This window comes from Myodes glareolus, chromosome 4 (genome assembly GCF_982192425.1).
Source record: "Myodes glareolus chromosome 4, mMyoGla1.1, whole genome shotgun sequence".
Lineage (NCBI taxonomy): Eukaryota > Metazoa > Chordata > Mammalia > Rodentia > Cricetidae > Myodes > Myodes glareolus.
This window is the reverse complement of record NC_142029.1, coordinates 30,509,629-30,535,883: the sequence shown is the minus strand read 5'-3', so window position 1 is coordinate 30,535,883 and position 26,255 is coordinate 30,509,629. Positions and strand designations below refer to the sequence as shown.

Genomic DNA, 26,255 nt, shown 5'->3' with positions numbered 1-26,255 from the left:
CGTTTGGGTCTGTCCACTCTCTTGCTGTCTGCTCTGGGGTGTAGGTCACCAGGCATGGCTAGGTAGCCTGACTGTCTGGATCCCTTGTGCCCAGCCTACAGTGACCTGTTTTAGAGACCGATGCTGAATTTGGTCCTGACCACTGGAGCTCTAAAGGTTTTTCTCCACTCTTCCTTTTTGCTTTATCCTTCAAACTTAGAATGAAAGAGGTTGCAGGGACTCCAGGTGCCTCACGTGACTGGAATGCAGCTTGAACAGGTCTCAGGCAGAGCCCTTTTCCATGGCACTCGTGCAGTAGAAAGGAGTGTGGGGTTGGACCTGCATTCTAAGCTAATAACTTTTGCTCGTGAATTTCCATCCTGTGGCTTCTCAGTGCTGACACTTTCCCAGAGATGAGCATTCAAGGGCGTCAAGAGGGACTTGTCACGGCTTTGGAGTAAACACTAGGCAAGTTATTAAGGCCAAAGGACACCGCCCTTTCCCAGAGGTGAGGTGCTCACGTGCTCAGGCATCTTGGACGAGCTGAAGCCTGATAGGAGGGCCAAGGGCACACCCACAGCAGCCTTGGGTCAGTGGTATGAGAGCTTTACTGAAGACCAGAAAGGAGACACCATTCCTGGAGTCCCGCCACAGCCACCCCAGCTCCAAAGACTCTCTGCAGCCGTGCCTGCCCTGACTAGCCACTCAAGGCTCCCAGCCCCGTGGCCCCAAAGATTCCCCCAAAGACTACAGCTCAGAAAGCACGCGGTGTGGGAAAGATGAATGCGGATTTCTCATTTGTCCTTCATGAGGCCTGACTTAGAGATGGGCTGGTCAGTGCAATGAATGGGATTGATGAGACAAGCTATCTTTCAAATAATCTGTGCATGCATGTGTACATATGGGCATGTGTGTGGATACACATGTCTGTCTGTCTGGGTGTAGGTCAGAGGTTAACTTCAAGTGTAAGTGCACAGGAGCTGTCCATCTTCTCTTTCAAGACACAGTCGCTCACGCGGACCTGAGGCTTGCTGTTTATAGCTAGCTGGTCAGTGAGCCCCAGGAATGGTCTGCCTGTGTAAGCCACCATGCCTGGCTGCTTCTCTCTCTCTCTCTCTCTCTCTCTCTCTCTCTCTCTCTCTCTCTCTCTCTCTCTCTCTGCTTGGGTTCTAGAAAAACTTTACTTAGCCCATCTCCCCAGCCCCAAAAAGTGACCTCCGGAAAGATTTGTTCTCTGAAACACTTTGTCCCCGTCACCCTAAATAGCTCAGCGTACAGCGCCATCTTGCTCTGGTGTGTGCTGTGCGCTGCTCTCTCTCTCCCTGCCCTCCCGCCTGCTCCGGTCAACTACAGACCCCTAGGAGTCATGTTCTGACCTCTGTGTGTAGAGATGCGAGAGGGACAAGGTTCAGGCTGCAGCTCTACAGTGAGACTCTTTGCAGGTGGAGTCGTCTCAAGAAGCCAATGCTGAGGTGATGCGGGAGATGACGAGGAAGCTGTACAGCCAGTATGAGGAGAAGCTGCAGGAGGCGCAACGCAAGCACAGCGCCGAGAAGGAGGTGCTCCTGGTGCGTGTGTACCACTCTGAACAGAATACGTGGGATGTGGCTGGCAGGTTTAACAGAAAAGATGTGTCCTCAAAGGGAGTTATGAGGTTGGATGTGGAGAGGAGTCAGGGGATTTATTCATTCATTCATTCATTCATTCACTCATTCACTGTCTATTTCATGTGTGTGTTCTAGGCATGTGTGCACTGTGTATACAGGTGTTCTTGCTCATGTGTGCACTTGTAGAGGTGACAGATTAACGCTGGTAGTGTGCCTCTGCCATTTGACCCAAGCTTGGAGCTCGCCATTTAGTTCTGGCCGCTGGCCAGCAATTTTCCAGAATACCCACCCCTGTGGCCCTGTGTTAGCCTCCACCGTGCTGGGGTCACAGGCATGCACTATGCCCAGCTTTTACTTTATGCTAGGAATCTGAACTCAGTTCCTCATGTTTGCACACCAGGCTCTTCACCCACTGAGTTAATACCCCGGCCCAGGGGATTTATTTGATTGTTCATTCACCCCCATTTTTCCTCCTCCTGGAGTAAAATCTCCGCTGTCTCTGTCTCGAAATACACATTTTTTTTTCCAGTTAATAGTACTATTAACCCACATCCAAGTAGATCCTGGGTTTGTGGGTTTACTCTGTTTGTTCCTCTCATGCCCCCATCCTGGATTAGACCATTGCCCCCACCCTTGAAAGCTCCACTGCCTCCCTCCTGAGGTCTGCCATTCCCACAGTTGTGGGATTGGACTGTACCTCTGACTAGAGACAGATTCACATCTTAGCCTCTCTTGGAGGGCTCACCGTCTTTGAAGGAGTCCCTCTGTGTCTGGTTTATCTGTGTCCTTGGAGGGTTAATCAGTGCACCAGATGTTTGGGTTTTTCCTTCCAAGTAAGGCACATTGCGTGGTGGGAGGAAGATCTGGGATTTCCTCATTCTGCTTCAGTAGTATGTTGGCCCACACAGCGACACTCTGAGCATTTGTACAATATTATTTAAGCCTTCACAGACTATTTTGTTTTGTTTCCTTTTTCATACCTTTGGAACATAAGCTTTTAGAGAGTTAGTTACTGGGCCCATTGAAAAGCCACATGAGGGACCAATGAGAGTACTCAGCAAGTAAAGATGCCCACTGCCAAGGTGATAAGCTGAGCTCATCCTGACGCCCACATGGTGGAAGGAGAGAGCACTGAAGGCTATCCTCTCCACACTTCTGACCTCCACACAGGTACCCTGAAACCTGTACCCCCCCATACACAAAATAAAATAAATATAAAATCTTAAATAAAGTTAAAGGAGAATAGCTACACGATGTGCTTTGTTCAGAGGTGAAACCAGACTCTTAACAGTTGAGTTTACTCCCTGTGAAAAACATGGGCCCCAGGGTCATGCTTTCATAGGGAGATGATGACCCAGTGAGGCACTGTTTGGACATAGGTGAGTCACCTGGGTGTTGAGGCCTTGCTGAGAAGAGTGTGTACCTATTGCAGGAGGAAACCAATAGCTTTTTGAAAGCGATCGAAGAGGCCAATAAAAAGATGGAGGCAGCTGAGCTCAGCCTGGAGGAGAAAGACCAGAGGATCGGGGAGCTGGACAGGTTGATTGAGCGAATGGAGAAGGTAACTGATGCAGCCTGGGCCTGCTGCCCCCGCTGCCCAGTCCCCCTGGGCCTGCTGCCCCCGCTGCCCAGTTCCCCTAACCCCACAGCTCCTTCAAGACCTAGAGTCAGAAGCCTCAGTACTAACTCCTCTCAGCCCCCAGTTTTCAATGCAATACAGCCTAATTAACACAGAAGGGAGTTGAACACCTTTCTTGTCTTCCTCTCTGGTAACTATTCTTATTGTTGTTTGTTTCTGTAGTGTTGGCAATCGAACCCATGGCCTTGTGTGTGCATTAGGCAAACCCCAGCCCAGCCCATCAAAAATTATTTTGATACATTTTTTAAAAGTCACCTGTAAAATTCTTTGTACAGATTAATATTGCAGCAACTAGCTGTGTGGGATCTCAAGACACACTTGTCATTTAACCTGATGAGGCAATGTATTTGAAGGCTCCATCAGCACCCCGCCCCTCTTGTTTCTGGGGCATGTGTCTGGGACAGGTTGACTTTTCCATGACATGCCTGGGACCTGAATGAGATGGGGAAGTAAACTCATCTGTGTGTGGCAAACAGGTTGACAACAAGTGGGGTCTTACAGCGTTGACAAACTTGTCTTGGGCTGGGCTGCAGAAATGAGGCAGGAAGTAGCAGAGAAAAGACAGGAAGGAAGGAGAGGAGGAGACAGCATGGTGACATTGAGCCACTGACAGCTGACTTCTGGAGTTGAGGGCCAAAGCTGGGTCTAGTTTCTGGAAGCTGATAGCACTGACCCATCATGGACATAATGTCATTAGCACCAAGTGCCAGACTCTGCAAGCTGGAACCCCCAGCCTGATGATGTAGCAAGGCCCTGTCTCGGCTTCAGATAGATCTGAGGATGGGTCTCTGGCTTCTCCTTACTGGCTTGCCAACCAGACCTTCACACCTCTGACATCCCGTTACGGTTACAGGTTCCTTTCCCACTCCCACTCATGTCCGTGTCCCCACCCCCACGCCACAAACAGAGTCTCGCCATTTAGTTTGGAGCCCATGTAACTTGTACAATTGTTTGGGTAGGAATTGCTGTGAGTAGAAGTGAGGCACAGCCTTCTCAGATGAGCGCTCAAAGCAATACCCCGCCCTTAGCCGGCAAATGTGCTTTAAGGAACCTGGTTATATTAATATCTATAATATCTGTCTACTATCATCCCAATGATGACAGCCAGTGTACTTTTATGAACATTTTCCTGCTTTTTCTTTTCAAAGAAGTGATTGTAAATATTCTTACTGTTTGGGGTAAACACGTGTATGAAGCTTACACGTGTGTGTCTGTGTATTCAGCAAAGTGCATGAAGCACATAGCTTGACGCACCTGTGTTTCTTTTGCCGCTGAAATAAATTGCCAAAAAGTCAGCTTCTGTTCTGGAGGTGAGACGTCCCAGAATGACAGTGTTGGCAGGTGTTTGGATGTTCTAAGACAAAGTCGATTTCCTTGCCCTTTCTGACTCCTGGGCACTATCTGTACTACTTGACTTGCGCCTATACCCTGGCATCAGAGTCAGCCATGGAACATCTTCCTAGCCCCCTGATTTTAACTCTGCTGCCTCCCCTAGTAAGAGCTCCACTCTACCCATGAGACTCTCCAGATCATTAACCATGCTGGCAAAGTTCCCTTTCTGTGTGAGATGATGTGTTTATAAGGGATTAACCCTGAGCATCTTTGTGTGGGGGGAGGGACCATTGTTCTGGCCATAATGGTTATAATATGTGTTTTATTTGTGACTACCCCTGTGTAAACATGACTGGATTGGTCCAGAGGACATTGCTAGAATTTCAGAGCCTGTTTGATGGAAGATTTTAAAAACAATCAAAAATTGTACAATGCCACTGGCCACTGATTTATGACATAGATTATCATTAGTTAGAAATATAAATTTTCAAGCTGGGTAGTGGTGGCGCACACCTTTAATCCCAGTACCCAGAAACTCAGAAGGCAGAGGCAGGCAGATCTCTGAGTATGAGGCCAGCCTGGTCTACAGAGTGAGATATATATATATATATATATATATATATATATATATATATATATGTGTGTGTGTGTGTGTGTGTGTGTGTGTGTGTGTGTATACATATACATATTTTTTTTCTAAAAGACATGTGAGCCTGGGCTGGTACTCATGTGATTTGATTGGAGTGTTTTGTCTAATCCGTAAGTATGTTTTTGCATTGGCCCCTTTGAGTTTTGAGCACTGGGCTAGTAGCTGTGTGACATCCAGGGAGTGATGTGCAGATTCGGACACATTAGAGCTGGGTGTGTCTGGGGTTCAGCTTCTGTTTGGCTCCATTTCATCATGTCTGTTTTAGGAACGGCATCAGCTCCAGCTGCAGCTCCTTGAACATGAAACAGAAATGTCAGGGGAGATTGCAGATTCTGACAAGAACAGGTGAGGCGGTGGACACACACATTGGTGTTGTGTGTGTCTGTGTGTGTTGTGTGTGTGTGTGTGTTCATGCATTCAGAGGCCAGAGGAAGATGTCTGGTGTCCTGTTCCTACCATTTTCTACCTTATTCTCTTGATCTCGGGTCTCTCCGTGAACCTGAAGATAGGCTAGAAGCCATCAAGCCCTGCTCATCCTTCTGTCTCCCCTCCTCCGACACTCTATCCCACAGCTATGCTTAACGTTTTACATGAGTACTGGGGATTTGAACTCAGGTCTTCATGCTAGCCCAATGAGTCCTCTTCTACTCACCAAGCCATCACCTCAACGCCATGTGCCCTGTTTTGGCTAGCTCACTTGATTCATGTGGTCCTCACTTAGTACCCACCTATGTAAGTATGACATTGGCTGAGAACACCCAGTGTGGGTCCAGTTCCTTCAGAAACTTACAGTCACTTCTCACTGTCCAAGGCTGGCTGTTAGTTCAGGGGGACGCATCAAAGATGGCCACAAACGCAGACGTTCGGTCTCTGTGTGCTCACGACCCTGAGCTGACAGGATACACCTCGTTCATGAGATAACTCATCAGCTGTGACTGATACCATTCGTCCTGGCAATTAACTTTGAAGTGGTGTTTGTTTTCAAGCCTTGCATTGCCCTTGGTGAAGCCCTGGATGGAAAATATAGGAGCCGTACGTGGTCTCTTCTAGAAATCAAAAGGCAGAGAGGAAGGAAAGCAAGGCTGGGATGATTAGAGCACTCGGGCAAGTTACCTGACCCCTGAGGCTCTCAGCCTAACTGTAGCATGGAAACTTTTTCTCAGTGAGGAATGTGAATCAGGTGTCTCTGCTATCACATTGCGAGGGAACTTTGGCCTGTGGCATAGTATGTGCTGAGGAAAAAAAAATGTTTTCCTCACTTAAAAAATTATGTGTATTTATTTTTTATGCAGGTGCGTGTATATTTTGCAGTTGTTCCATGACATGTTTGTGGAGGTCAGAAGTCAACTCTCAGGAATTAATTCTTTCCTTTGTCACATGGGTCATGTGGGGAATCAAACTCAGATCACCAGGCTTAGCTGCAGGCACCTCTAGCTGCTGCGCCGGCTCACTCACCCTTCTCCTGTAACTCAAGAGTTTCCAAAGTTGCAGGGGTCCTTCCTAGTTTCTACTTTGGTGCTAATGAGGGACCTGGTGTTGCTCTGAAATGGGGCGGAGACCCTGAACATCCTTCCAGGGTTCTGCTCTCATGACACACAGAACACAGTCATCTGCCAGCTCCTTTTGGTTGGTTTGAGCCAAGCAAAGACAGAATAATGTCTCTGAAAAAGCTTAGAAATGTTCTGTGGTGCAGGACAGTGATGCAGCGAAGGGCTTTCCACGTGTGCCTTGTTTCTTCAGTAAGTGATGGGCACAGCAGTACTGGCTTCAGGCTTTCCTGGACTCCACCCTTGATTTCAGGGGCTTTACTGGGTTCTTAGACTCCCCTAATTAAGGTCAGTGATTGCATATCCCAGTCTGTATTAACCCCAAGCAGAAATCCTTTCATGCCTATCAGTGAAGAAAAAACTCATTCTGCCCCCAGGAAGTACAGATGTATCATTATACAAAGTGAAACTTGAGGAGGGGACCTGAAAGATGTCTGTGCTCTTTCTGGGCTGATATTGATTCTAAGCTGATCCCTTGAGTTTGAGTTAATGTTCTTGCAATGCTGCTACAGTGCTGTGGCGTTCTCTGTCTCCATGGCTGTTCTGAGTCAGGGCTCAGAGCTTCTTTTTTCCCTTAGGTACCAGCAGCTGGAGGAGGCATCAGCCAGCCTCCGCGAGCGGATCAGACACCTGGATGACATGGTGCATTGCCAGCAGAAGAAAGTCAAGCAGATGGTTGAGGAGGTAAGCTCTCACAGAAGCCTGGGACCCAGGACAGCTTCCTGTGGCGGGGAAAAGATACCCCTCCAGCTCACACGTGACTGCCCAGGCCACTGTCATCACACTCTAAAGGGACAGCTCCCCTTGTGTGCTGTGTGGACCAATGATTGTTCCTTTCTAAGGAGGCTTTTCTCTAGACTGAAGTGTTGGCCAAGTGCAGTTCACAGTGCATATACTCTCCAAGGATGGTGGCACCACAGGAGAGGCCTGTAGTTTAGGGGACAAAAGTGACAGAGCTGACCTCAGCTTAGGTTTCTGTGCATCTCCCGAACCCACCCTCATCTCCTGCACCACTGCTGTGCCCTGTCTCTGCTCCTGGGTGTCCTCCTGTGGTTCTGCCTCTTTCGTTCTGTTCTCAGGATGCTCTGCTCCCTGTGTCCTCAGTCTTGTTTCTCCTCCATCCTTTCTCTCCTGTGTCATACGAAAAGTTAGATGTTTAGATAAAGTCAGAGGTTTATCCTCTCTGTTTTCTAAATGAGAAGAAAATCAGGTAGAGTGAACATGTAGTTCTCTAAGAAGAAAAGGAAATGATTTTGCCTTGGCTTATCCTGCTCTGCCTCCCTTTCTTGTGATACTTGGTAAACGAAAATCTGTGTGTGGTTAAAGCTGGCCACACTGGTATTGTGGGTGTTTCTTACTTAATTTTTTAAAAAATAGCAGAAAAAAGTTGGATAGAAAAATCTGATAGGAAAATAACAGAAATTGTTATAAGAATATATAAGTAAGGGTTCTAAGAATATCTAGGGTCGAATTCTTTAACTTGAAGAATAAAGTCAAATGAAATAAAAGTTTGGTTGACAGAAGAAAACAGGAAAAGCTCTTTTACTTACAATAATCACTACTTTAAAATATGTGTACATTTTATGTATGCCTGTGTATGCGTGTGCTCATGTACATGCATGTTGCATGTGTGTGTGCATGTGTGTGAAGATCAGGAGACAACTTTACTGTTTTGTCTCAGGCACCATTCACCTTATTTCTGGAGACAGGGTCTCTTACTGGCCTGAAGCTTGCCAATTAGGCCATTCTGGCTGGCCAGTAAGCCCCAGGCGTCCTCCTGTCTCCACTTCCCCAGGGCTGGGGTTGCAAGTGTGTACCACCACATCCAGCCCGTACCACTACACATAGCCTGCACCACCATAGCTAGCCTGTATCACCATAGCTAGCCTGTATCACCATAACTAGCCTGTATCACCATAGCTAGCCTGTATCACCATAGCCTGTATCACCACACCTAGCCTACATCACCATAGCTAGCCTGTATCACCACACCTAGCCTGTATCACCATACCTAGCCTGTATCACCATACTAACCTTTCCATAGGTTCTGGGGTTGAATTCTGATCCTCATACTTGTAAGAAAGCACATGACCAACTGAGGTCTCCCCAGCTCTATGACAATTTTTGAATGAATCATTAATATTTAAAGTGTAGCTGTTTTCAGTAAATTTATACATGACAGATAAAATTAAAAGTGTATCTACTTTAGCAGTCTAGAAGATGCCAGGTGTTCAGGGAATTATGAGGGTGGGAGGGACACTCTGTTTTATTAGGTCTAGAATAAACAGCCACAGCAGATAAAATCTTGTCTCCAAATGAGAAGTCAGTCATACCAAGTGGAGTCTCGTATGGCTCGCACGCAATTGTGTGGGCCAGCAGAAGCTGGGGAGGAGCCAAGCTGCACCTTCTCGAACTCATGCACTCCTGTGGGACCATCAGAACAGTGACGGGCGAGATCCCATCCCACCCCACCCCAGCATGGGCAGAAGTGTGTTTGCCAAGGGAAGGCGTCTGTCATCTTGATGGACCTTGGCTATCAGAGCACACCTTCTCTGCCTTCTCCACGTCCGAATTTCCCTCTTTTAAAGCTGGAGACAGGGTGGTGTCTTAATTTGCATAGTTCTCACTGGGGCTACCATTTCTCTTTCCGCACAGCAGGGGTGTGTATTGTTCATGTGCAGTACTAGAGAGGCTCTGAGTAAGCCTTGGGTTGATTGGCTTTTGGATCAGGTAAATCTTTGTCTGTCAGGCATTGTGACTAACACCAAAGTTGGAGAGTTTTTTTAAAGGCACTTTCAGATAAGTTCAGAATCTGGGTTTTATATCATATTACAGAGTATATTCTTAATGAAAGGGAGTGAAAGAACATGGACACACACAGTTTGGCTCTCAGTATCTCAGTATCTGAGGAATTTTGTTCTAGAATATTTCAAGGATCCCAACATTTTTGGATACTCATGTCTCATTTGGATACTCATGTCTCATATATAAAGTGGCCGTGTGTATGTATACTATAGCTGAAGTCCTCCTGTGTATTTTTTAAAAAAGATTTACTTATAATGTGTGTGTTTGTGTATGTGATTGTGCGTGTGTTTGTGTTTATGCTGTATGAGTTCACTGCTTGTTTCATCCGGCAGAGGGCGTCAGATCCCCTGGAGCTGGAGGTACGTGTGGTTCTGAGCCGCAGCAAGTGCTGATAACTGCTGAGCCACCTCCCCACTTTCCCTTCTGTGTGTTTGAAATCATTCTAGATTACTTACAATACTGAATACAGTGTAAGTTGCTGCCTCTCTCTGCCGTTTTTAGAGGATAACAATGAGGAGAGAAATCTGTACATTTTCAGCACAGATGGAATTTTATTTCTTTAACTATTTTTAATCTGAAGGTGGTTGAATCTGTGGTATGAATCCCATGGATATAGAGGGCTGGACCTGCACGTGTGGGTGTGTGTTTAAACAGGGACGTGTGCAAAGATTGATAGCCCACATTTTATTTCACATTTCCCACGCAAACTTCTTGCATTGAGTCGTGAGAGAGCCGTCTATGCAGTGAACCAGCAGGCCCCGTCAGGAGTGCTCGGTGAGCCGCACTGATGCCGCCTACCAGCTGCCTGGGCTTTAACAGCGAAAGGAGATTTTTTTTTTAAGTCTGTATTTTGAATTTAAGATCTTTAAATCAGGAAGTAAAAATAATCAAGTTTGTCCAGCGCACAGTGGTCACGCCTACAGAGAAAGAATATTTTTTTTAAAAAAAAAATCTTAATTATTGTGGGCACTTATGTTGTTTAAAGTTAAAAGTGTGGAAGAGTGTCGTGGACAAGTGAGCGTGTTCAGAGGAGCCACCAGGCTGGAAAGGAGACAGGAGTTGGAGGGGCGGGGTGGAGAGCCTGAAGAGGACATGGTCAAGGTGCTTGGGCTGACTGGGGTCTTAGAAAGGGGCGGGGGGGTGTTATTCTGGTGCAAGGCCAGGCCAGAGCCACTGGGTGGCGCTCTCAATGAGGGAAGTGTAGAGTCAGAACACAGGCAACATTTAAGATACTGGCTGCTCAGAGGAAATAGTTAGCCCAGATCACAGGTGCACCCCATCCAAAGTGAGAAAGTGACCCTGGAGCTTGCTAGTGTTGCTCCTGGGCCCCGTGTGATCTGCAGGGACAGTTCATGGAAATCTGCTGTTCTTTATTTTTTCTTATTTGTGTGTATGCATATGTACATACGTGTGTGTGTGTGTGTGTGTGTGTGTGTGTGTGTGTGTGTGTGTATAGGCACATGTAGAGGTCTGAGGATGACTGTATAGAGTCAGTACCTCCTTCCACTTTTAAATGAGTCCCAGGGCTCAAACCCAGGTCACGAGGCTTGTACAGCGAGTGCCTTTGTCCACAGAGCCATCTCACTAGCTCTGCCATGTTCTTTAGATAAAAGACTCTCTCTCTCTCTCTCTCTCTCTCTCTCTCTCTCTCTCTCTCTCTTTGTCTGTTACTGTGATCTCGGTTTTGTTGTTGTGTAAAGAAAGTCCACACAAAAAACCATAGCTCTCACCTCAAATGAAGTAAGGGACGGTTCACTCCGGAGCCAGCTGTGAGTGACTGTACCTGGATGCATTCATTCAGGCTACCCCAAACGCCATGTCCCAATGTGGTTAGCTGTTCTGTAAAGTCTTTACAGTTACAGAAGAAAAAGAAATCGTAAATCAAGGCACTTTTCAAGTACATTGTTAGGAGCCTCGGGCAGGCAGGTCTCGGGTGGTATTTGTTGACATCCTTAGCTGTGGGGTTGTTGAAAGCTAATGATTGGTTAAGTTAATATATCTCAGAAGGTCTTACCTAGTCGTCACATGGCTATTAGGTCAGACTCAGCTGGGCAATTAATAACAGCCTAAGATAATTTGGCTCTGGATCTGCAACATTCCTACTCCCCACAACCAGCAAACCCTCTGTCAGTCATCCAGCTTGGTCAACCTTTGGCATAGGTGTGGCTTTTTCTGAGGACTCTAGTTTCACGGTCACAAAATCAACAAAGTCATAACTCAGTCACCCCAGGTCACTTGGGCCTCATTTCGAAAACTACGTACTGAATTAGTCACCGTGGAATGCTGAATTCCCACTTCAGTGGAGGAGTGTATTTTTATCTGTCAACACCTGGTACCCAGAGGGAGAAGCAGCCTGATGGTGCAGCTCCTGCCAGGGATGCTTTCCCTCTTTCCCTTGACGTCCCAAAGCTTGTCTGTGCCACAGCTTCTCCTTCTCCAAGGTTGGGACTCCTTGGTGATGTCTCCTGTCAATTTTTGGTCCTACTTTGGCAACTACAGCTTTAAAAAAAGCGTCAGTGTGGGCTTCTTTATCAGCCCCAAACATTCAGTTCTCACTCCCGAGTTTCTTAAAGACCTTTTGTGTTAAGCAATATAATTTCCCTACCTCAGTAGAATATCTTTTTGTTTGTTTGTTTTGTTGTTGCTGTTTTTTGAGACAGAATTCCTCTGTTGTCCTGGAACTCTCTGCTTGTGTAGAGCAGGCTGGCCTTGAACTTGAGATTCGAGATTCGACAGCCTCTGCCTCCCAAGTGCTGGAATTAAAGATGTGCACCACCCCTTCCTGACATGAATATCACTTTTCACAGCAGTGATTTCGATAAAAGTGATTGTCCCAGCTTCTGGTGCTGTCTTTTGGCTCCCACTGTGTGGAGCAGTAAGGTCTTGTACTGTGTAGTAAAGGCCAACCGTGTGCTCCTTAACTGCTTTCCAGGTTGACTCTTAAGCAGCTTTTCATTTTGTTGCTCACCCTCTTTTATGATGACTTTCTTTTGGTCTCTGTATATATGTGTGCCTGCCTGCATATGATCACATACGTGCATATGGAGGCCAGGGTTGACATCGTGTGTCTTTCTGGACCACCCTTCACTGTATTTACTGAGCAGGGTCTGCCACTGACCCCAGAACTCACCGACACAGCTGGTCAGCTTGACCCGGGCAGCCCCTGTCTCCACTTCCCGGTCATTAGGATTACGGGAGGCCACCACACCCACCCTACTTTCTATGGGAAGGCTGGGATTCTAACTCAGGTCCTTATACTTGTGCCCCAAACACCTTATCCACTGAGCCACCTCCCTACCCCCTAACATAGCTGTTTGGTTAAAGTGCGAAGATAGAAAAGATGTTCCCTTTTCTGCTTCTCTGCGTGGCTAGAATCACCTGGGGAGCCTTAGACCCCCAAAGTTGGCAGGTGTTGGTGGGAACAGGTTGGGTGTTGGGGTCTTTTGAGTGTGTGTGGTGTGTCTGACACACAGCAGACTGATTTCCTTGTACAGCTTCATGCTGTCACACTGTCTGGCCAGGCTACCTTAGAAGCTCCTGTACCCAAGGTGGAAAGCTGGCAGTGACCCTCCGGAAGGGCAGTCACAGAAGAAAAGCCTGGGGAATAGCAACCAGGGACAAGAGCAGGGAATTTAAAAAGTGGGCCATCTCTTCCTGCTAACCCTAGGTTCTGGGTCCTAGAAGAATCCTTTGGTAGCATGCTAATGTGTAGTAGTGGCTGTTGGCCCCCACAGTGTAGGAATGCCCAGGGGTGCCCAGAATCCATCCAGACTCATAGGTGTGTCCCACATTTTGACAGCACAGCCTTGCCATCTACAAAGTGTGTGTTCAAGAACCAGGAAGAAAGAAAGGAGGGAGGGAAGGAGGAAGGGAGGGAGGGAGGAAGAGAGGGAAGATGACCGAAAATCTTATCCTGTATTAAGTACATTTGTGGTTTTGTGTTTGAGCCACATTCGTAGCCGTTGTCCATGTCCACGAGGCCTGTGGGTTGTGTGTGAACCTGCCTGGAAGGCTTTGCCAGTGAAGGGTGAGGTCAGTTGTGGGGCAGAAAACAGAGAATATGGGTGCATGTGGGCTTGCCCTGTGTGTGTGTGTGTGTGTGTGTGTGTGTGTGTGTGTGTGGTGTGGTGTGTGTGGTGTGTGTGAGCTCTCCCGATCTGTGTTCATGGACTGTCCCCACGTTGGTTTAGAGGGTGGCTTTCTGTCTTTTACTTCAGCCCTTCAGTGAATAGCCAAATGCGGTGGCTTTATTAGCCGGGCCTGCCTTTCACACGAAAGCCAGAACAGGGCGTGTTTGTAGTTGCCACCTCTTCACCTCAGACTTCTGCAGAGAGGCAGTGCCATGACCTTGGGGAGGCAAAGTCCCTCGGGCGGGGGCAGCTAGGGAATGACTTGTCTGAGACTGAAGCGTGAGTTCTTGGCTCTTCCGTCAGTTGGCAAAGTGGTTTCCCTTCTGTCCATATAAGGCTTCTGAACCGAACCCCTGCAGGTCCTGAGTCCACACACACCTCCTTCAGCCAGTCATCTTCATGGACTTGGTATGAATAGTGGCCCGGAAGATACCCATAGACTCGGACTTTAGAGTCAGGTGGACCTGTGTGTATCAGTTGTGGGTCTTTGAAAATTTATTCATTTCCCTTTCTGTAAAATAGAATTAATAAGAATGTCTGCCTGAGAGGTTTTTGTGGGCACAAGTTAATTGAGATTATATATGTATATCACTTATTCATTGGAACAACACAGAAACTATCTAATGACTGCTAGCTACCACTAATATCACTGCTTTCAGTAAATGGTTTCTTGTGATGCAGTCCCACAGTGGAGGTAAGTGACTGAAGTCTCTGCTTTATGGTTTCCCACATACTCAGGGCTGGCCTTCTTCTCCGCTGGAGTCTTGGGAACCACGTTGAATCTTTGAGCATGCTTTTCTTCTTTTCTGTTCTGTTTGCCACTCTCTAGCTTAGCCATCAAACTACTTCTTCATTTCTTTGAGGTGGGGTAGGGTCTCATGTTGTCCAGGCTAGCCTCAAACTCACTATGTACCCAAGGATGACCCTAATCTTCAGATCCTCCTATTTTCACCTCCCAAGTTCTGGGATTACATGTGTGTGTCACCATGCCTAGTCTATATATTGCTAGGGATTGAACCCAGGGTCCCATGCATCCTAGGCAAGCACTCTGCTAACTGAGCCATGTCCCTCATCAGGTGCTTGAGTAGAACAGTTGAATTTTCTCTATCTCAAAGATCTTCTGTTTTACATGGTTCAGCTATGTGTTGAGATGTGCTTTGGGGAAGTACCCTGTGTCCTCAGTACTTCCCATAGCTGGTAATTAGATCCTTGGGGGTCAGGGGAGGAGCCATGGCCCTGAACCCTCGACCCTAACCCACTCAATTGAACTGTCCCCAGATCATGTCGCACGAGCTCTTCTCCACACTTAGTCTCCGGCTCTTTGGACGATGATAAGATGCTAGCCTGCTCTGGGTAGAAGCAGAGGTGATCGCATCTTACTGGGTGTGATTAGAAGAATACTTGTACACTCTGCGGGGAAGAGGTGGTGTTTATCTGTGCTGAGGCCCAGAGCAAGCAGGGAAGATACGCTATGCAAAGGAAACCACGACCCTGTGGGACCCTCCTCTGTGAAAACACTCTCAGGCAGTAGCCTCAACACATACAACCTCAAACTGCAGATCAAAGAGACCTCAGAGATCCACAGGATATTTTTTTTTTAGAAACTTGGGTTTCTAGACATCAAAGCAAGAACTGCACTGAAAAAGACTATTAAAAATAATTCAGAAAGTGCCAGGTGGAGCATCCGCAGAAGACGTCCACTAAGGAGAAGGGAAGCGAGGCAAAGCTGTCAGCAGCGCTCTGGGAAGGAGGCGCGCCTCACTGGATCACACTCCTGAAAACGCAGATTCGGCCAGATGTCCTGGTAGTCTGTTCATATTTGTATATGGCGACCCTCATATTTGGAGGGGGCCCTCTGAGTGTCCTTTCTAAATTATTGTCTACGGTCATTGTCAGTTAATGTCGCCTCTCGTTTAAGGAAAGTTCGGTTTGCTTCTATCCTTCTGGCCGTCTTTCCTGAATAGACGTGGTTCAACCAACATCAGGAAAGGCGGGGGATTGCTGGTGAAAAGAGAAACGTGCCTCGCTAAGATGTACGGGAGTGAGATGAGTGATGCAGGCTTCGTGGTTTATCTTCATAGAGGCCATTGTTCACAGCCGGTGTGCTGTTATTTCGTCAACACAGCAAGGGTTGCTGGGAGCTAGCGGATGCTATGGTGGCAGTTTTAGTTGGCGACGATGTTAGCATACGTAAGCCGGTAGACTGTAGTGACGGGGTGGGTATCCCTCTGACCTTGGCATTTCTAGGAGCTTTTTATAGGAAAGTGTGTTGGGGGGGGGGGGTTGCCCTTGTCCTTTCGTATTGGTGCCCTTGTCAGTCCCAGCTTAGGGTGGCATGGAAGGGAAGGGAGCAGACGAGACAAGTCCGCACCTGAAATGATCTCTCAGTGACGTGAACCTGGGGGTGGGGACCTATTTCAAGCTGGGCCCCACGTACCCTGTAGGGGATTGGGGAGAGCTGGAGTCAGAGTCAAAAGTCGCCCATTCCCTGGTGACCCTAGGAGGTCACTTACCTGCGTCATTCCTAGGGCATGGAATCCAGTCTCCGGCATTTCTTCTGGACCGAGTCATTACCCAGTCTCAGGAGGTGGAATAGCGGGATCTAAGGGAGGAGCCTTCAGAGAAGGTGCATGCTGGGTGAATCTTTCTTCTAGTGTGGTGGAGAATACTTTTGTCTGTCTGAGCTGTGGTCAGTGCCTGGAAGCCAGAGATGTCTTGTTCTGTGGAGCAGATGGTGAGATGTCCTGAATGCTGCTTGCTCCGCCTGTCCTGACCCTGGTTGTAGACTAATCTTCTTTGATCTGGGTCCCTTGCTTCAGTTTACAATCCTGTGTCTTAGTGCTCTGTCTTTCTACCTAGATTGGTATGATGTCAACTTGACTTAAATTGCTACCAAACCCAGCTCGTGTTCAAACCTTTGGTCACCCTCTAGCCCCGGCTCTTATTTGGTCCCTTTGCCTGGACTGCTAAGGCTTACCTGTCCCCTACCCACTCTCCACCCCACCCAAAGGAGATGCTGCTCACCTTGAGGTAGGATTTCTTTATAGCCAGTGAAAACGTTGTCGTTTCGAATTCTGTGGTGAACATAGAGTAGTCACTTTCTTATTTTAACTAAAATCTTAACACTTTGACTAAAATATGAAATTTTTAGAGGCATCACAACGAACACAGTTGGGGCAGCTTTCCATCCCTGTGTATTCTAGAAAAACCATCCCAAGAGCAAAAGCAGGTCACACTGTATTTAATCCATCATCTTTGTCGGCCTGGTGAACACTCACTGGAATGGGAGGCAATATGGCTGGCCTCTGTGAATTAATGCGCATGTCCTTCATTGAGTTTTTAAATCAATTCCTTTATCTTCCCTCCTGATAATTTGTATGAATTCTCTGTGTTGCTGGCATGGATAATTTATTGAAAAGTACTTGTGATGTTCTCACCTGCAGGTCAGTGGTATTTGTTTGTGGCATCTCTTGTACAAATATTGAGGTTTTTTTTTTTCTGAGGGTTACAGTTATCAATTTTCCCACTGTATTATATGTCTTGTTTGTCATTTTTCTGTAACAGTATTAAAGTTTGGTTTGTCATCTTTATCTTTTATTGAAACCAACATGTCTGTTTCCCCCTCTCTTTTGTCTATGGCGCTTACACTGTATTTGGTGTGTCTTCCCTTAGCTCACCTGCCATTGTTGTTGTTGTTGTTTTGCTTGTTTTGTTTTTGTCTCTCTCCCTCTTATAGAATGGAAGCTCTGTGAGGGCAGGGGCTTTGGCCTATTTCATTCTTGAGTGTATTCCTATTATCTAGAATGGTCACTGGTATCCAGTAGGTGCTCAATAAATGTTATTTTTGGACAAATAAAGACTAAGCCATCTGGAATTTATTTTTTGTGTCTCTGGTGTGGTCAGGGCTCACTCTGTCTCTTTCTGGCCTATGAGAAGCTTGTTTTTCAATATCATTACCCACTGATCTTATTTTTCATGTCATGTTTGCCAAGCTGGAGTTCCTTCCCCCTGTGCTATTGTCTTTGAACATTCTTGTCCTGCTCCTCCACCAGAGTCTGTAGGGAAGCCCAGTCTTTAGACTTCGCGGTTGGTGTGGGAAGGAGGAGAGCCAGTGCAGCCTGCTGGTAGCTCTTTCTGCAGACGTCATCAGTGAGCCCGTAAGAACGACCTCCTGTATAAGCAGGTGCAAACATGGACGTGAGCCCCTGCTCTCGAGGGACTCTCTGGATGACCTTTAAATTCTTCCGAGGGTGAGGGAGAGTGTGCTGAGTGACATTCCCGGTTCTAAGCCATGGTCCTTTGAAATGGTCAAAATAGCCCTAAAGCTGAGGTGTTGTGAATATGATATTTTGAAAGGATTGTTTCTGGGAGCACAGAAGCTGGAGAGTCATAGCCTGTACTCTGAGGAAATGAAATCTGGCCTTGCCCCTACTTCTGCTTCTGACGAGGATTTGTCTTTACAAAGCCACAAAGTCCTTATCCTTTCCAAGATTCTGGTTCCTTTTCAGTAAAATAAAACCAGTCATGACAGTGCCCGTCTCAGAGGTGTGAACTGATGGTGGCATGCATGCCACATGCTTCATTACCACAGTGCCTCCAAATGTGAACCAGTTCTCCCGCGGGTGGACAGTCTGCAAGGAGGAGGCAGTGTCTGGTAGCCTCCCGCAGGATGGGTTAGATTTTTCTAGGCAGTAATTGAATGGGTGGAAGAGGTCACATCACATCAGCTATAAAATAAATGAAACCAAAAATATGAAGACCAGAAAGTATGGGGTGAGTTGAGGCGTGGATCTAGTTTGACTGAATTAGATGAGGGAGTGGTAAATGAAGAGGCAGGAAAATGTGGGTTGAGACCCATTGTGGTGGGTGGTGGGCACCGCGCCAAGAACAAGGTTATTACTGCTCAAGATTGCCCAGTGGCTCCTACTGCTTGGTTGGACCTGAGCCTCAGAGTAGTGTCTAGGATGCCAGGCTAATAGCAGGGACAAAGGGAGAAAGAAAGCTGGGAGGAGAGCTTGGCTGTGGTGGGTAAGGTTCGTAGTCGCAATACGAAAGGACCGTTTTTAAGCATCCGTGTGTGGCAGCTGTGAAGAGATGAGCATAACCTTGCTCTGAGTCAGCCTTCTTCCCAGATAGTCCCATCAGCCTCTGGGGTTGTCCCTCTGCACGCTCAGAGACACACAAGCAGGTCATTGCTTTCCTTCTCCATCCCACTTACCTCCCTAGGGAGCTAAAAGTGGGTGGTTTAAAGAATCGGGGCCCCTTCTGGGTATGGTGGCAAATACTGTGGCCTGCAATCCCAGAACATGGTATATGGAGACAGGAGAATCTGAAGTTCAAGGTCATCCTCAGCTAGCCCGGGCCACTGAGACCCTGTCTCAGAAAATAAAATGGGTGGGGACGACGGGAGGATGGCTCAGTTGACAAGTGCTTGCCATGAAAGAATGAGGAGCCAAGTTCAGATCTCCAGCACTGACGAAAAGCTGGGTGTGGCAACACCAAGCAGACACAGGAAGGGCCCTTGAACTTGCTGGCCAGCCAGCCAAGCTTAATTGGTGAGATCCAGGGTCAGTGAGGAAGACTTCTGGTATCAACCTCTGCATGTACACATGTGTGCATGTGCACTGACACACATACATCATATAAATAACGTGGGCAATACACACACTCATATGTAGGCACTGGACAGCCCCAACAGGTCCTTTGTAAGGGCAAATTCCACAACACCATTCTTTTCCAACCTACCATTTATCCCCAGGTCACTGCCACAATGCTAAGGTATGGTCGTCAGGTGGATGGTAGCAGATGAATCCCAGAACAGCAGGATGTGGGTCAAAAGAACCTGTGTCTCAGCGTTAGAAAGGCTGTGACTGAGATCTCAGCCAGTTCTTGCCAGCATCTTGAACCTTGGTTCCTTGCTTGGGGTGATACCCACTTAGAGTTGATTGTGAGCATCTCAAACTAAGCCTTCCAAGGCCTGATACCCAGAACAAATCTTCCTTTCTCCCCAGTAGATGTGTTGGCATCGGGAAGCCAATGTATTCATTCTTCCCTGACATCTAAGTTATCCTTAGGTACCCAGGAGTATCTGCACGCTGTTTTACTCTGAGAAGTTGAGTTCTCATCAATCTAAGGTAGAAATCAAACCAAATAAGATTATCTTAGCTCAGAAGCCCATTTCATCTGATCCTTTTGACTAGCATAGTTCTATTGTTATATATTACTTCAAACTTAATAGAAAAAATTGATTAAAACATGCACCCTGTTCGTACCCAGCCTGGCTGCATGCCACAAGACACATTAATTGAAAGTGGATTTCCACTGCCTACTCAAGCCCCATGAAGATGAAGGATGTGCCTTTCTCCTCTTGGCCACCATTGATTTTTCATTTTCTCCACTCAGAGCTTCATTTAGCAATTTTCAGTTTCATTTGGTTGGGGCCTTGATTCATCCCCTCCCATGAGGTGATGCACCCCCCCTCTTCATCCTTGTGAAGCCGTTTTTCCGGGCTGTGTTAGTGCAGGATGCTTGTCAACCTGCTCTGTGCACTATTATATCGAAAAGGAGGCGAAGGTTTATTGGTTTTTTTTTGTTTTTATGATGACTTTTCCTTTATCAAAGAAAATAAAGTTTAAATTTGTAACTTAAAAGGGTAGAGATGTAGCTTAGTGACAGAATGACTTGGTACTCAAGGCCCTGGGTTCAATCTTCAGCATTGCAAATAAACCAAGCCAAATCAAACTTGAAAATATGATGGTATGACAATACCACAAAAACTTCTAAACTAGGGCCAGGCAGTGGTGGTGCACCCCTTTAATCCCAGCACTCGGGAGGCAAAGGCAGGTGGATCTCTGTGTGTTCAAGCCAGCCTGGTCTACAAGAGCTAGTTCCAGGACAGTCGCTCTGGCTGTTACACAGAGAACCCCTGCTTGAAAAAAACCAACCACCACCACCCCACCTCACCCCCACAAACTTCTAAACTAGATTCGTGGGAAGTTGTGCCAAGCCAGACCCTTCAGAAGAGGGGTGTAAAATGCTGTCTACATTATGTTTTTATGGTGTGATAAGGAGATCAAACATAATCCCTGCTTTGCTGAGGGTATAGGTAGTGACTGCCAGACCATGGAGAAAGAGATTGGACTGAAAATACAGAAAGCCTACTAAGGACAAGAGGAAGCAAAAACAAAAGGTGGAAGTTTGAATGAATTCTAGAAGGTTCTTCCTGTCTTGTTTCATCCTTGTTCCGTAAGATTCCTGACTCAGTAGATCCCTAGTGGTTTTGAAAACAGTACTGGTGTAGGGGAGGGGAGTTCACTGGAGAGAGGGCTCAGTGAAGAACCCTTGCTGCTCTTGCCTAGAATCAGGATTCAGTTCCCAGCACTCATAACTGCCTTTAACTCCAGTTCCAAGGGATCCTACACCCTCTTCTGGGCTCAAAGGGTACCTGCATGCATGCGGTGTATATAGAACTCATGTGGGCACATATACATAAAAAAATGCATTCTGAAAGCAGTTGAGGATCTGAGCTAGTTCCTTGTAGAAATTTTAAGTTTTCAGATACGATGACAACATATATTCTCCATGAGAAGGCTGTAGGGACTCATGATAAAGTTTTATGTTACTTTAGTTTGAACTAAAATTCAGTTTCTCAATATTCAAAAACATAGAGTAGCATTTACACATCTTTGGCAAGTGTTTCAAGGACAGAATGAACAAAGTTTCAAGTAGCTAGCCCTGGCGGTGATGATGGGGTCCTCAGGAAGGAAGCGATAACACAGCCGTGTGCTGGTGATGGCAGGTGTGGATTCTTCATTAACCTTAATGCTCCTGCAGCCCTTCAGTCCTGATCTTGAGGACATGTGCCTGCAGGTCTTGTGGCTATTCCTTTAAGATGAAAACAAAGACACAATGAAACAGATTTTAAAGGAAATAGACAGAAATGCCACAGGTTTAACCTAGCTTCTTTCCATGAAGCTAAGCAGTGGGTCGATGTGACTATCGGTATTTTTTGTTTTGTCTTGTTTTTAACTCTGAGAGCGCATTCATAAGCACCACACAGAAGTGCTTCAGTCCGTTCATGAATCAGACAGCACCATGCAAAGTGTTTCAATTCAGGACTTGACAAGGGAGAGACTTTCACAAGGTGTTGCCTGAAACAAGACAAAGAAATATTGAGGACTGGTGGTATAGTGTGGTTCCTAGGATGTCTGCCTTGTGTGCATGAAACCCTGGGTTTAATCCCCAGAATGAGCCAGGCATGGTGTACACCCTTTAAGTGGAGGCAGGGATCAAGTTCAAAGCCATTCTCAGTTACTTGGGAGGCCAAGACCAGCCTGGAATCCATGAGACCTTCAAGTAAATTAAAAAATAAAGTGTGTGTGTGTGTGTGTGTGTGTGTGTGTGTGTGTGTGTGTGTGTGCATGTGCATGCATGCGTTTAAATTGGAAAGTGCCTAGTTAGAAGTTAGTTGGCAATTTCTGATCTCTGAAGCTCCTAGCTAGGTTCATTGGTGGACTCTGGTCCAGTACTTGCTTCTGATTGATGATGCTCCTAATTATAGGATAATTTTTCCTTCTGATTAAATCTGAGTTTCATTTTCTAAGCCAGTTGTTGACTAGTAACTCCCCAAGAGGTTCTATTTGCTTGGGTCAGAATCCGAGGCATTGAGCCCTAATTATTTCAACACTTCCCCAGTTTGCACCCTCTTATTTCTAAGATTTTCACCCAAACCTGTCTGTCTCCATCATGGCTGGTTTGTCTTTGTCCCAGTGTAAGACTTCTGATTGTGATCAATGTGTTTCCCTTTTGTTTATAATGGGACCTTATACTGTAGCCTAGGCTGGTCTGGGCTTCACTATGTGGCCTCTGTTGGCCTGGAATCTGTGACAGTTCCCCTGTCTTGGCCTCCTGAGTGCTAGAATTACAAGTGTGAGTTCCTGTGTTCACCCTTGACTCTGGTGGCTGTCTGAGGCAGACTCATGTAGTTCAGAACAGCCTCAGACATTCTATGTAACTTCATATCCTCCTACTGGTCAGTACTTGAGTATAGAGATTACAGGTGTGCACCACCACCCCAGCTTAATGAGGTTGCTGGTGCTAGAAACTGGCTTCAGCATGCTAGGAAAATGCTCTACCAAGTAAGCCTCATCCCCAGCTCCTGACCACCAGTTGGGTTTTTGTTTTGTTTTGTTTTTATAGAGGGTGGTTTGAGACAGGATTTTACTGTGTAACCCTGACTGTCCCTGGAACTCACTCTATAAACCAGGCTGACCTCGAACTCAGATCTTACCTGCCTGGCCTCGAACTCACAGAGATCCACCTGCCTCTGCCAAGTGCTAGGATTAAAGGTGTGCACCACCACCACCCATCTCTCCACCAGTTTTTAGCATGACTTTCAGTACAGATTTGGGGCGGGAGGAAATTTGATTGTACACTTGGCTCTGGGGTGTGGCATCTAGCTGGTAGGAATCTTGCATGGACTCTGCTTCCGTGAACTTCCTCTTTTATCGGCATTTTCACATATATAATTATTTCCCGGCAGGAATAAGAAAATGTCTTTTCTTAGCAGCCTGTGTCAGTCCTGTCTAACAGCTCGTACTTGTAGCTGTATTTCCTCACTAATTTCTCCTCACAGTTCTCAAGTTGTTTCCTGAGCCTTGCACAACTGGGTGTTGGTCACATAAACTCACCTATAGAGGGTGTCATTTTTCATCATCTAACAGAAAATGACCTGTATCCTATATGTTACCATTAGAAAGAAAAAGCCCAAGCCGGGCGGTAGTGGCACACACCTTTAATCCCAGCACTTGGCAGAGGCAGGTGGATCTCTGTGAGTTCGAGGCCAGCCTAGTCTACAAGAGCTAGTTCCAGGACAGGCACCAAAGCTACACAGAGAAACCCTGTAACCCTGTCTTGAAAAATCTAAAAAGAAGGAGGAGGAGGAGGAGGAGGAGGAGGAGGAGGAGGAGGAGGAGGAGGAGGAGAGGGAGGGAAGGAGGGAGGGAGGGAGTGAGGAAGGGAAGGAAGAAAGGAAGGGAGGGAGGAAGGCAGGTAGACTGGCTGGCAGGCAGGCGAGCCCAGGAAGTTGCAAGTCTCACAGCTTCAGGCTGCATAGAATCTGTCCTAATCTGTGTGTAGCGGGGAGGTGGGGTACGGGATTATTTGGGGGCATATCTCTGTGTGCATGCTCGCGGCGGCCAGAGTACAACCTCGAGTGTCAGCATTGTTCCTCAAGAGCCATCCACTTATTTGTTTGTTGTTGTTTGTTTATTAAGACAAGGCCTCAGACTTGTTGATTAGGCTGGCCTTACTGGTCACTGAGCCTCAGGAATCTGCTAGTTTCTGCTTCCCAACACAGGGCTCACCACCATGCCTAACATTTTAAATGCATGCTCTGAGGATTCAGTTCAACACTGTAACCACCTGACTGACTGAGCTGACATAGTATGTCAGTTACATAGTCTCCCCAACCCTGTTCCTAAATTTTTGTATGATTTCTTCTTGGCCTAGTTGGTGACTCTTTTTGAGGAGGGAATCCTTTAGCTACAGTAATGTTTTCAAAGCAGCTCATAAAAACAAACAAACGAACCTGTGAGTCCCCTACCTCCCCAGGCAATGTGTGTATTGCCATGTTTAAGAGTGACTGCTTAGCTCAAACTACAGATGCAGGTGTCTCAATTGCTGCTACAGAGAAGAAAAGCAATGATCAGTTATAACAAACTCAACTGTTATTTCCCTTCTCTTTAAAAAAAAAAATTGTTGTTGGGTTTCCAGCTCTGGGAATCCGACGCCCTCTTCTGGTCTTTGTGGGTACTGCAATAGTGGTGCACATAGAGATAAGCCGGAATTCCAGGCAGTTGTGAGCTATTCAATGTGTGTAAGTGCTCAGTTCGCAGAACAAGGTTAGGCCTTGTAGAAGTCACCTAGGAAGGTCTGGAAAGCAGGTTCTCTGACTTCCTACTTCCTAACATTCTGACTTAAGCCCAGTATTCTGGATCATTCACCACCACCTGGTAACAGAACTAAATTCAGATTTTTCTGAAGAATAAATGAACTTCCTGAGGGTCAAGTTACAACTTGGAATGCCTGAAGAAGTCACAAAAGGCCTGGGTGGTAGAACAGGCCTGCAATCTCAGCACTTGGGCATCGGGGAGGAGGATCAGGATGAGTTCAAGGTCTTTAGCAACAGAGTGAGTTCCTAGCCAGTCTTGGCTACCTGAGGCCCTGCTTCAGAATATAGTGACAGAAAAGAGGGCTGCGGTGTACTCAGTTGGGAGAATGCTTACCCAGCATACAAAGAGCCCTCGGTTTGATCCCCAACACCGTATAAACCTGGTTTGGCTGAGTACGTGGAATGTTCATTTAACAGCTTCCCCATCACGTCAGGAATGTTTGCTAAAATCCCTGAATCCCCACCACCATCCTCTCTTCCTCTTCCCAACTAAGTGCCTCCTCAGAGTGACAACAGTCTCTCCTTTCTAAAAAAAAATACTCCCAGAACATTCTCTGTCTTGCTTCTTGATGATGCCTTTGCCATGGATTGATTTATAGCCACTGCTCGGTTTCTGTAATTGTCTGGTTCTAGAATCCCCCATAAAGACCAGCAATCTGAGAATCTCCAGGTCTTTCAGGAAATTGTGCAAAGTCTGTATACTTCTTCTTAGGCTTCTCTAGATTACTAATAGGAACTAATAAAATATCAACACTGTGTGAATGGTTTTTCTACCGTTATCGTACAGGGAATCTTAGAAAGAGAACAATCTGTACATGTTTCACACTTAAAAACTATGCAGAACCGACAGATGTGGAAAGCCGATGTCATTTTAAAACTGGAATCTAAGGGTGGTGGTCAGCAGGATGACCTCCGTCTCCCCGTGAGATAGATGTCCTCAGGTCCTGCTGCTCTCTGTGGCCTGGTTTTAGTGTTTAAAGAACACTCTTGTGTCCTTGGCTTCCAAGCCATTCAAGAGTCCTTCAGCGGCTGAAGGCTAGGGTATTTGAAATCGCTTTTTACGTTATTTGATAGAATTTTTCTCTTTACCGTCTTAGGCCCTACAGTGAATTTCTGGTCTCATTTTGGCTGTTACCTAAAGACTTAAGTCATTATAGGACTGGGGACATAGCTCAGTGGTAGAGTGCTTGCTTAGCATGTACAAAGCCCTGGGTTCAATACCCAGTGCTACCAAAAGTGAAAAACAAAGCAAAAGGAAAAAAAAAACAACTAAAAGTTAATTTAAAAAATCTCAAGGGCTGGGAAGGTGATTGAGTTGGCAAGCACTTGCCCCAAAAGCTGAGGACCTGAGTTTGAATCCCTAGCACCCACAAAACAGCTGATCATGGTGGACTGTGCCTGTCGTTCCAACGATGATGAGATGGGAAGGGCAGGACTCCTGAGCAGCCCACCTAGTGCACCGAGTTAGCGCCCGGTCAGTGAGAGAGCACGTCTCAAAACGGAGGGTGGAAGGTAGCAGAGAAAGATGCACGGTGTCGCCCTCAGGCCTCCACACGCATATGCACACACACGTGCATGCATATGTGTGCAAACACATACACTTGTATATCAACACA

The 26,255-nt window shown here is 46.6% G+C and overlaps 1 protein-coding gene across 3 annotated transcripts in view; it reads left to right on the top strand.

Moving 5' to 3' along the window:
• Nucleotides 1-26,255, top strand: part of Myzap (myocardial zonula adherens protein) — a 90,156-nt gene that overhangs the window by 39,032 nt on the left and 24,869 nt on the right. For 2 of the 3 annotated variants that reach the window (XM_048423262.3, XM_048423261.3), the window contains exons 7-10: nt 1,422-1,547; nt 3,019-3,147; nt 5,472-5,551; nt 7,332-7,437. In XM_048423262.3, coding sequence (XP_048279219.2) covers nt 1,422-1,547; nt 3,019-3,147; nt 5,472-5,551; nt 7,332-7,437 — 441 coding nt within the window. Of the gene's footprint in view, nt 1-1,421; nt 1,548-3,018; nt 3,148-5,471; nt 5,552-7,331; nt 7,438-14,966; nt 17,546-26,255 lie in introns of those variants that run through there. The other variant, XM_048423263.3, reaches the window with a different exon arrangement.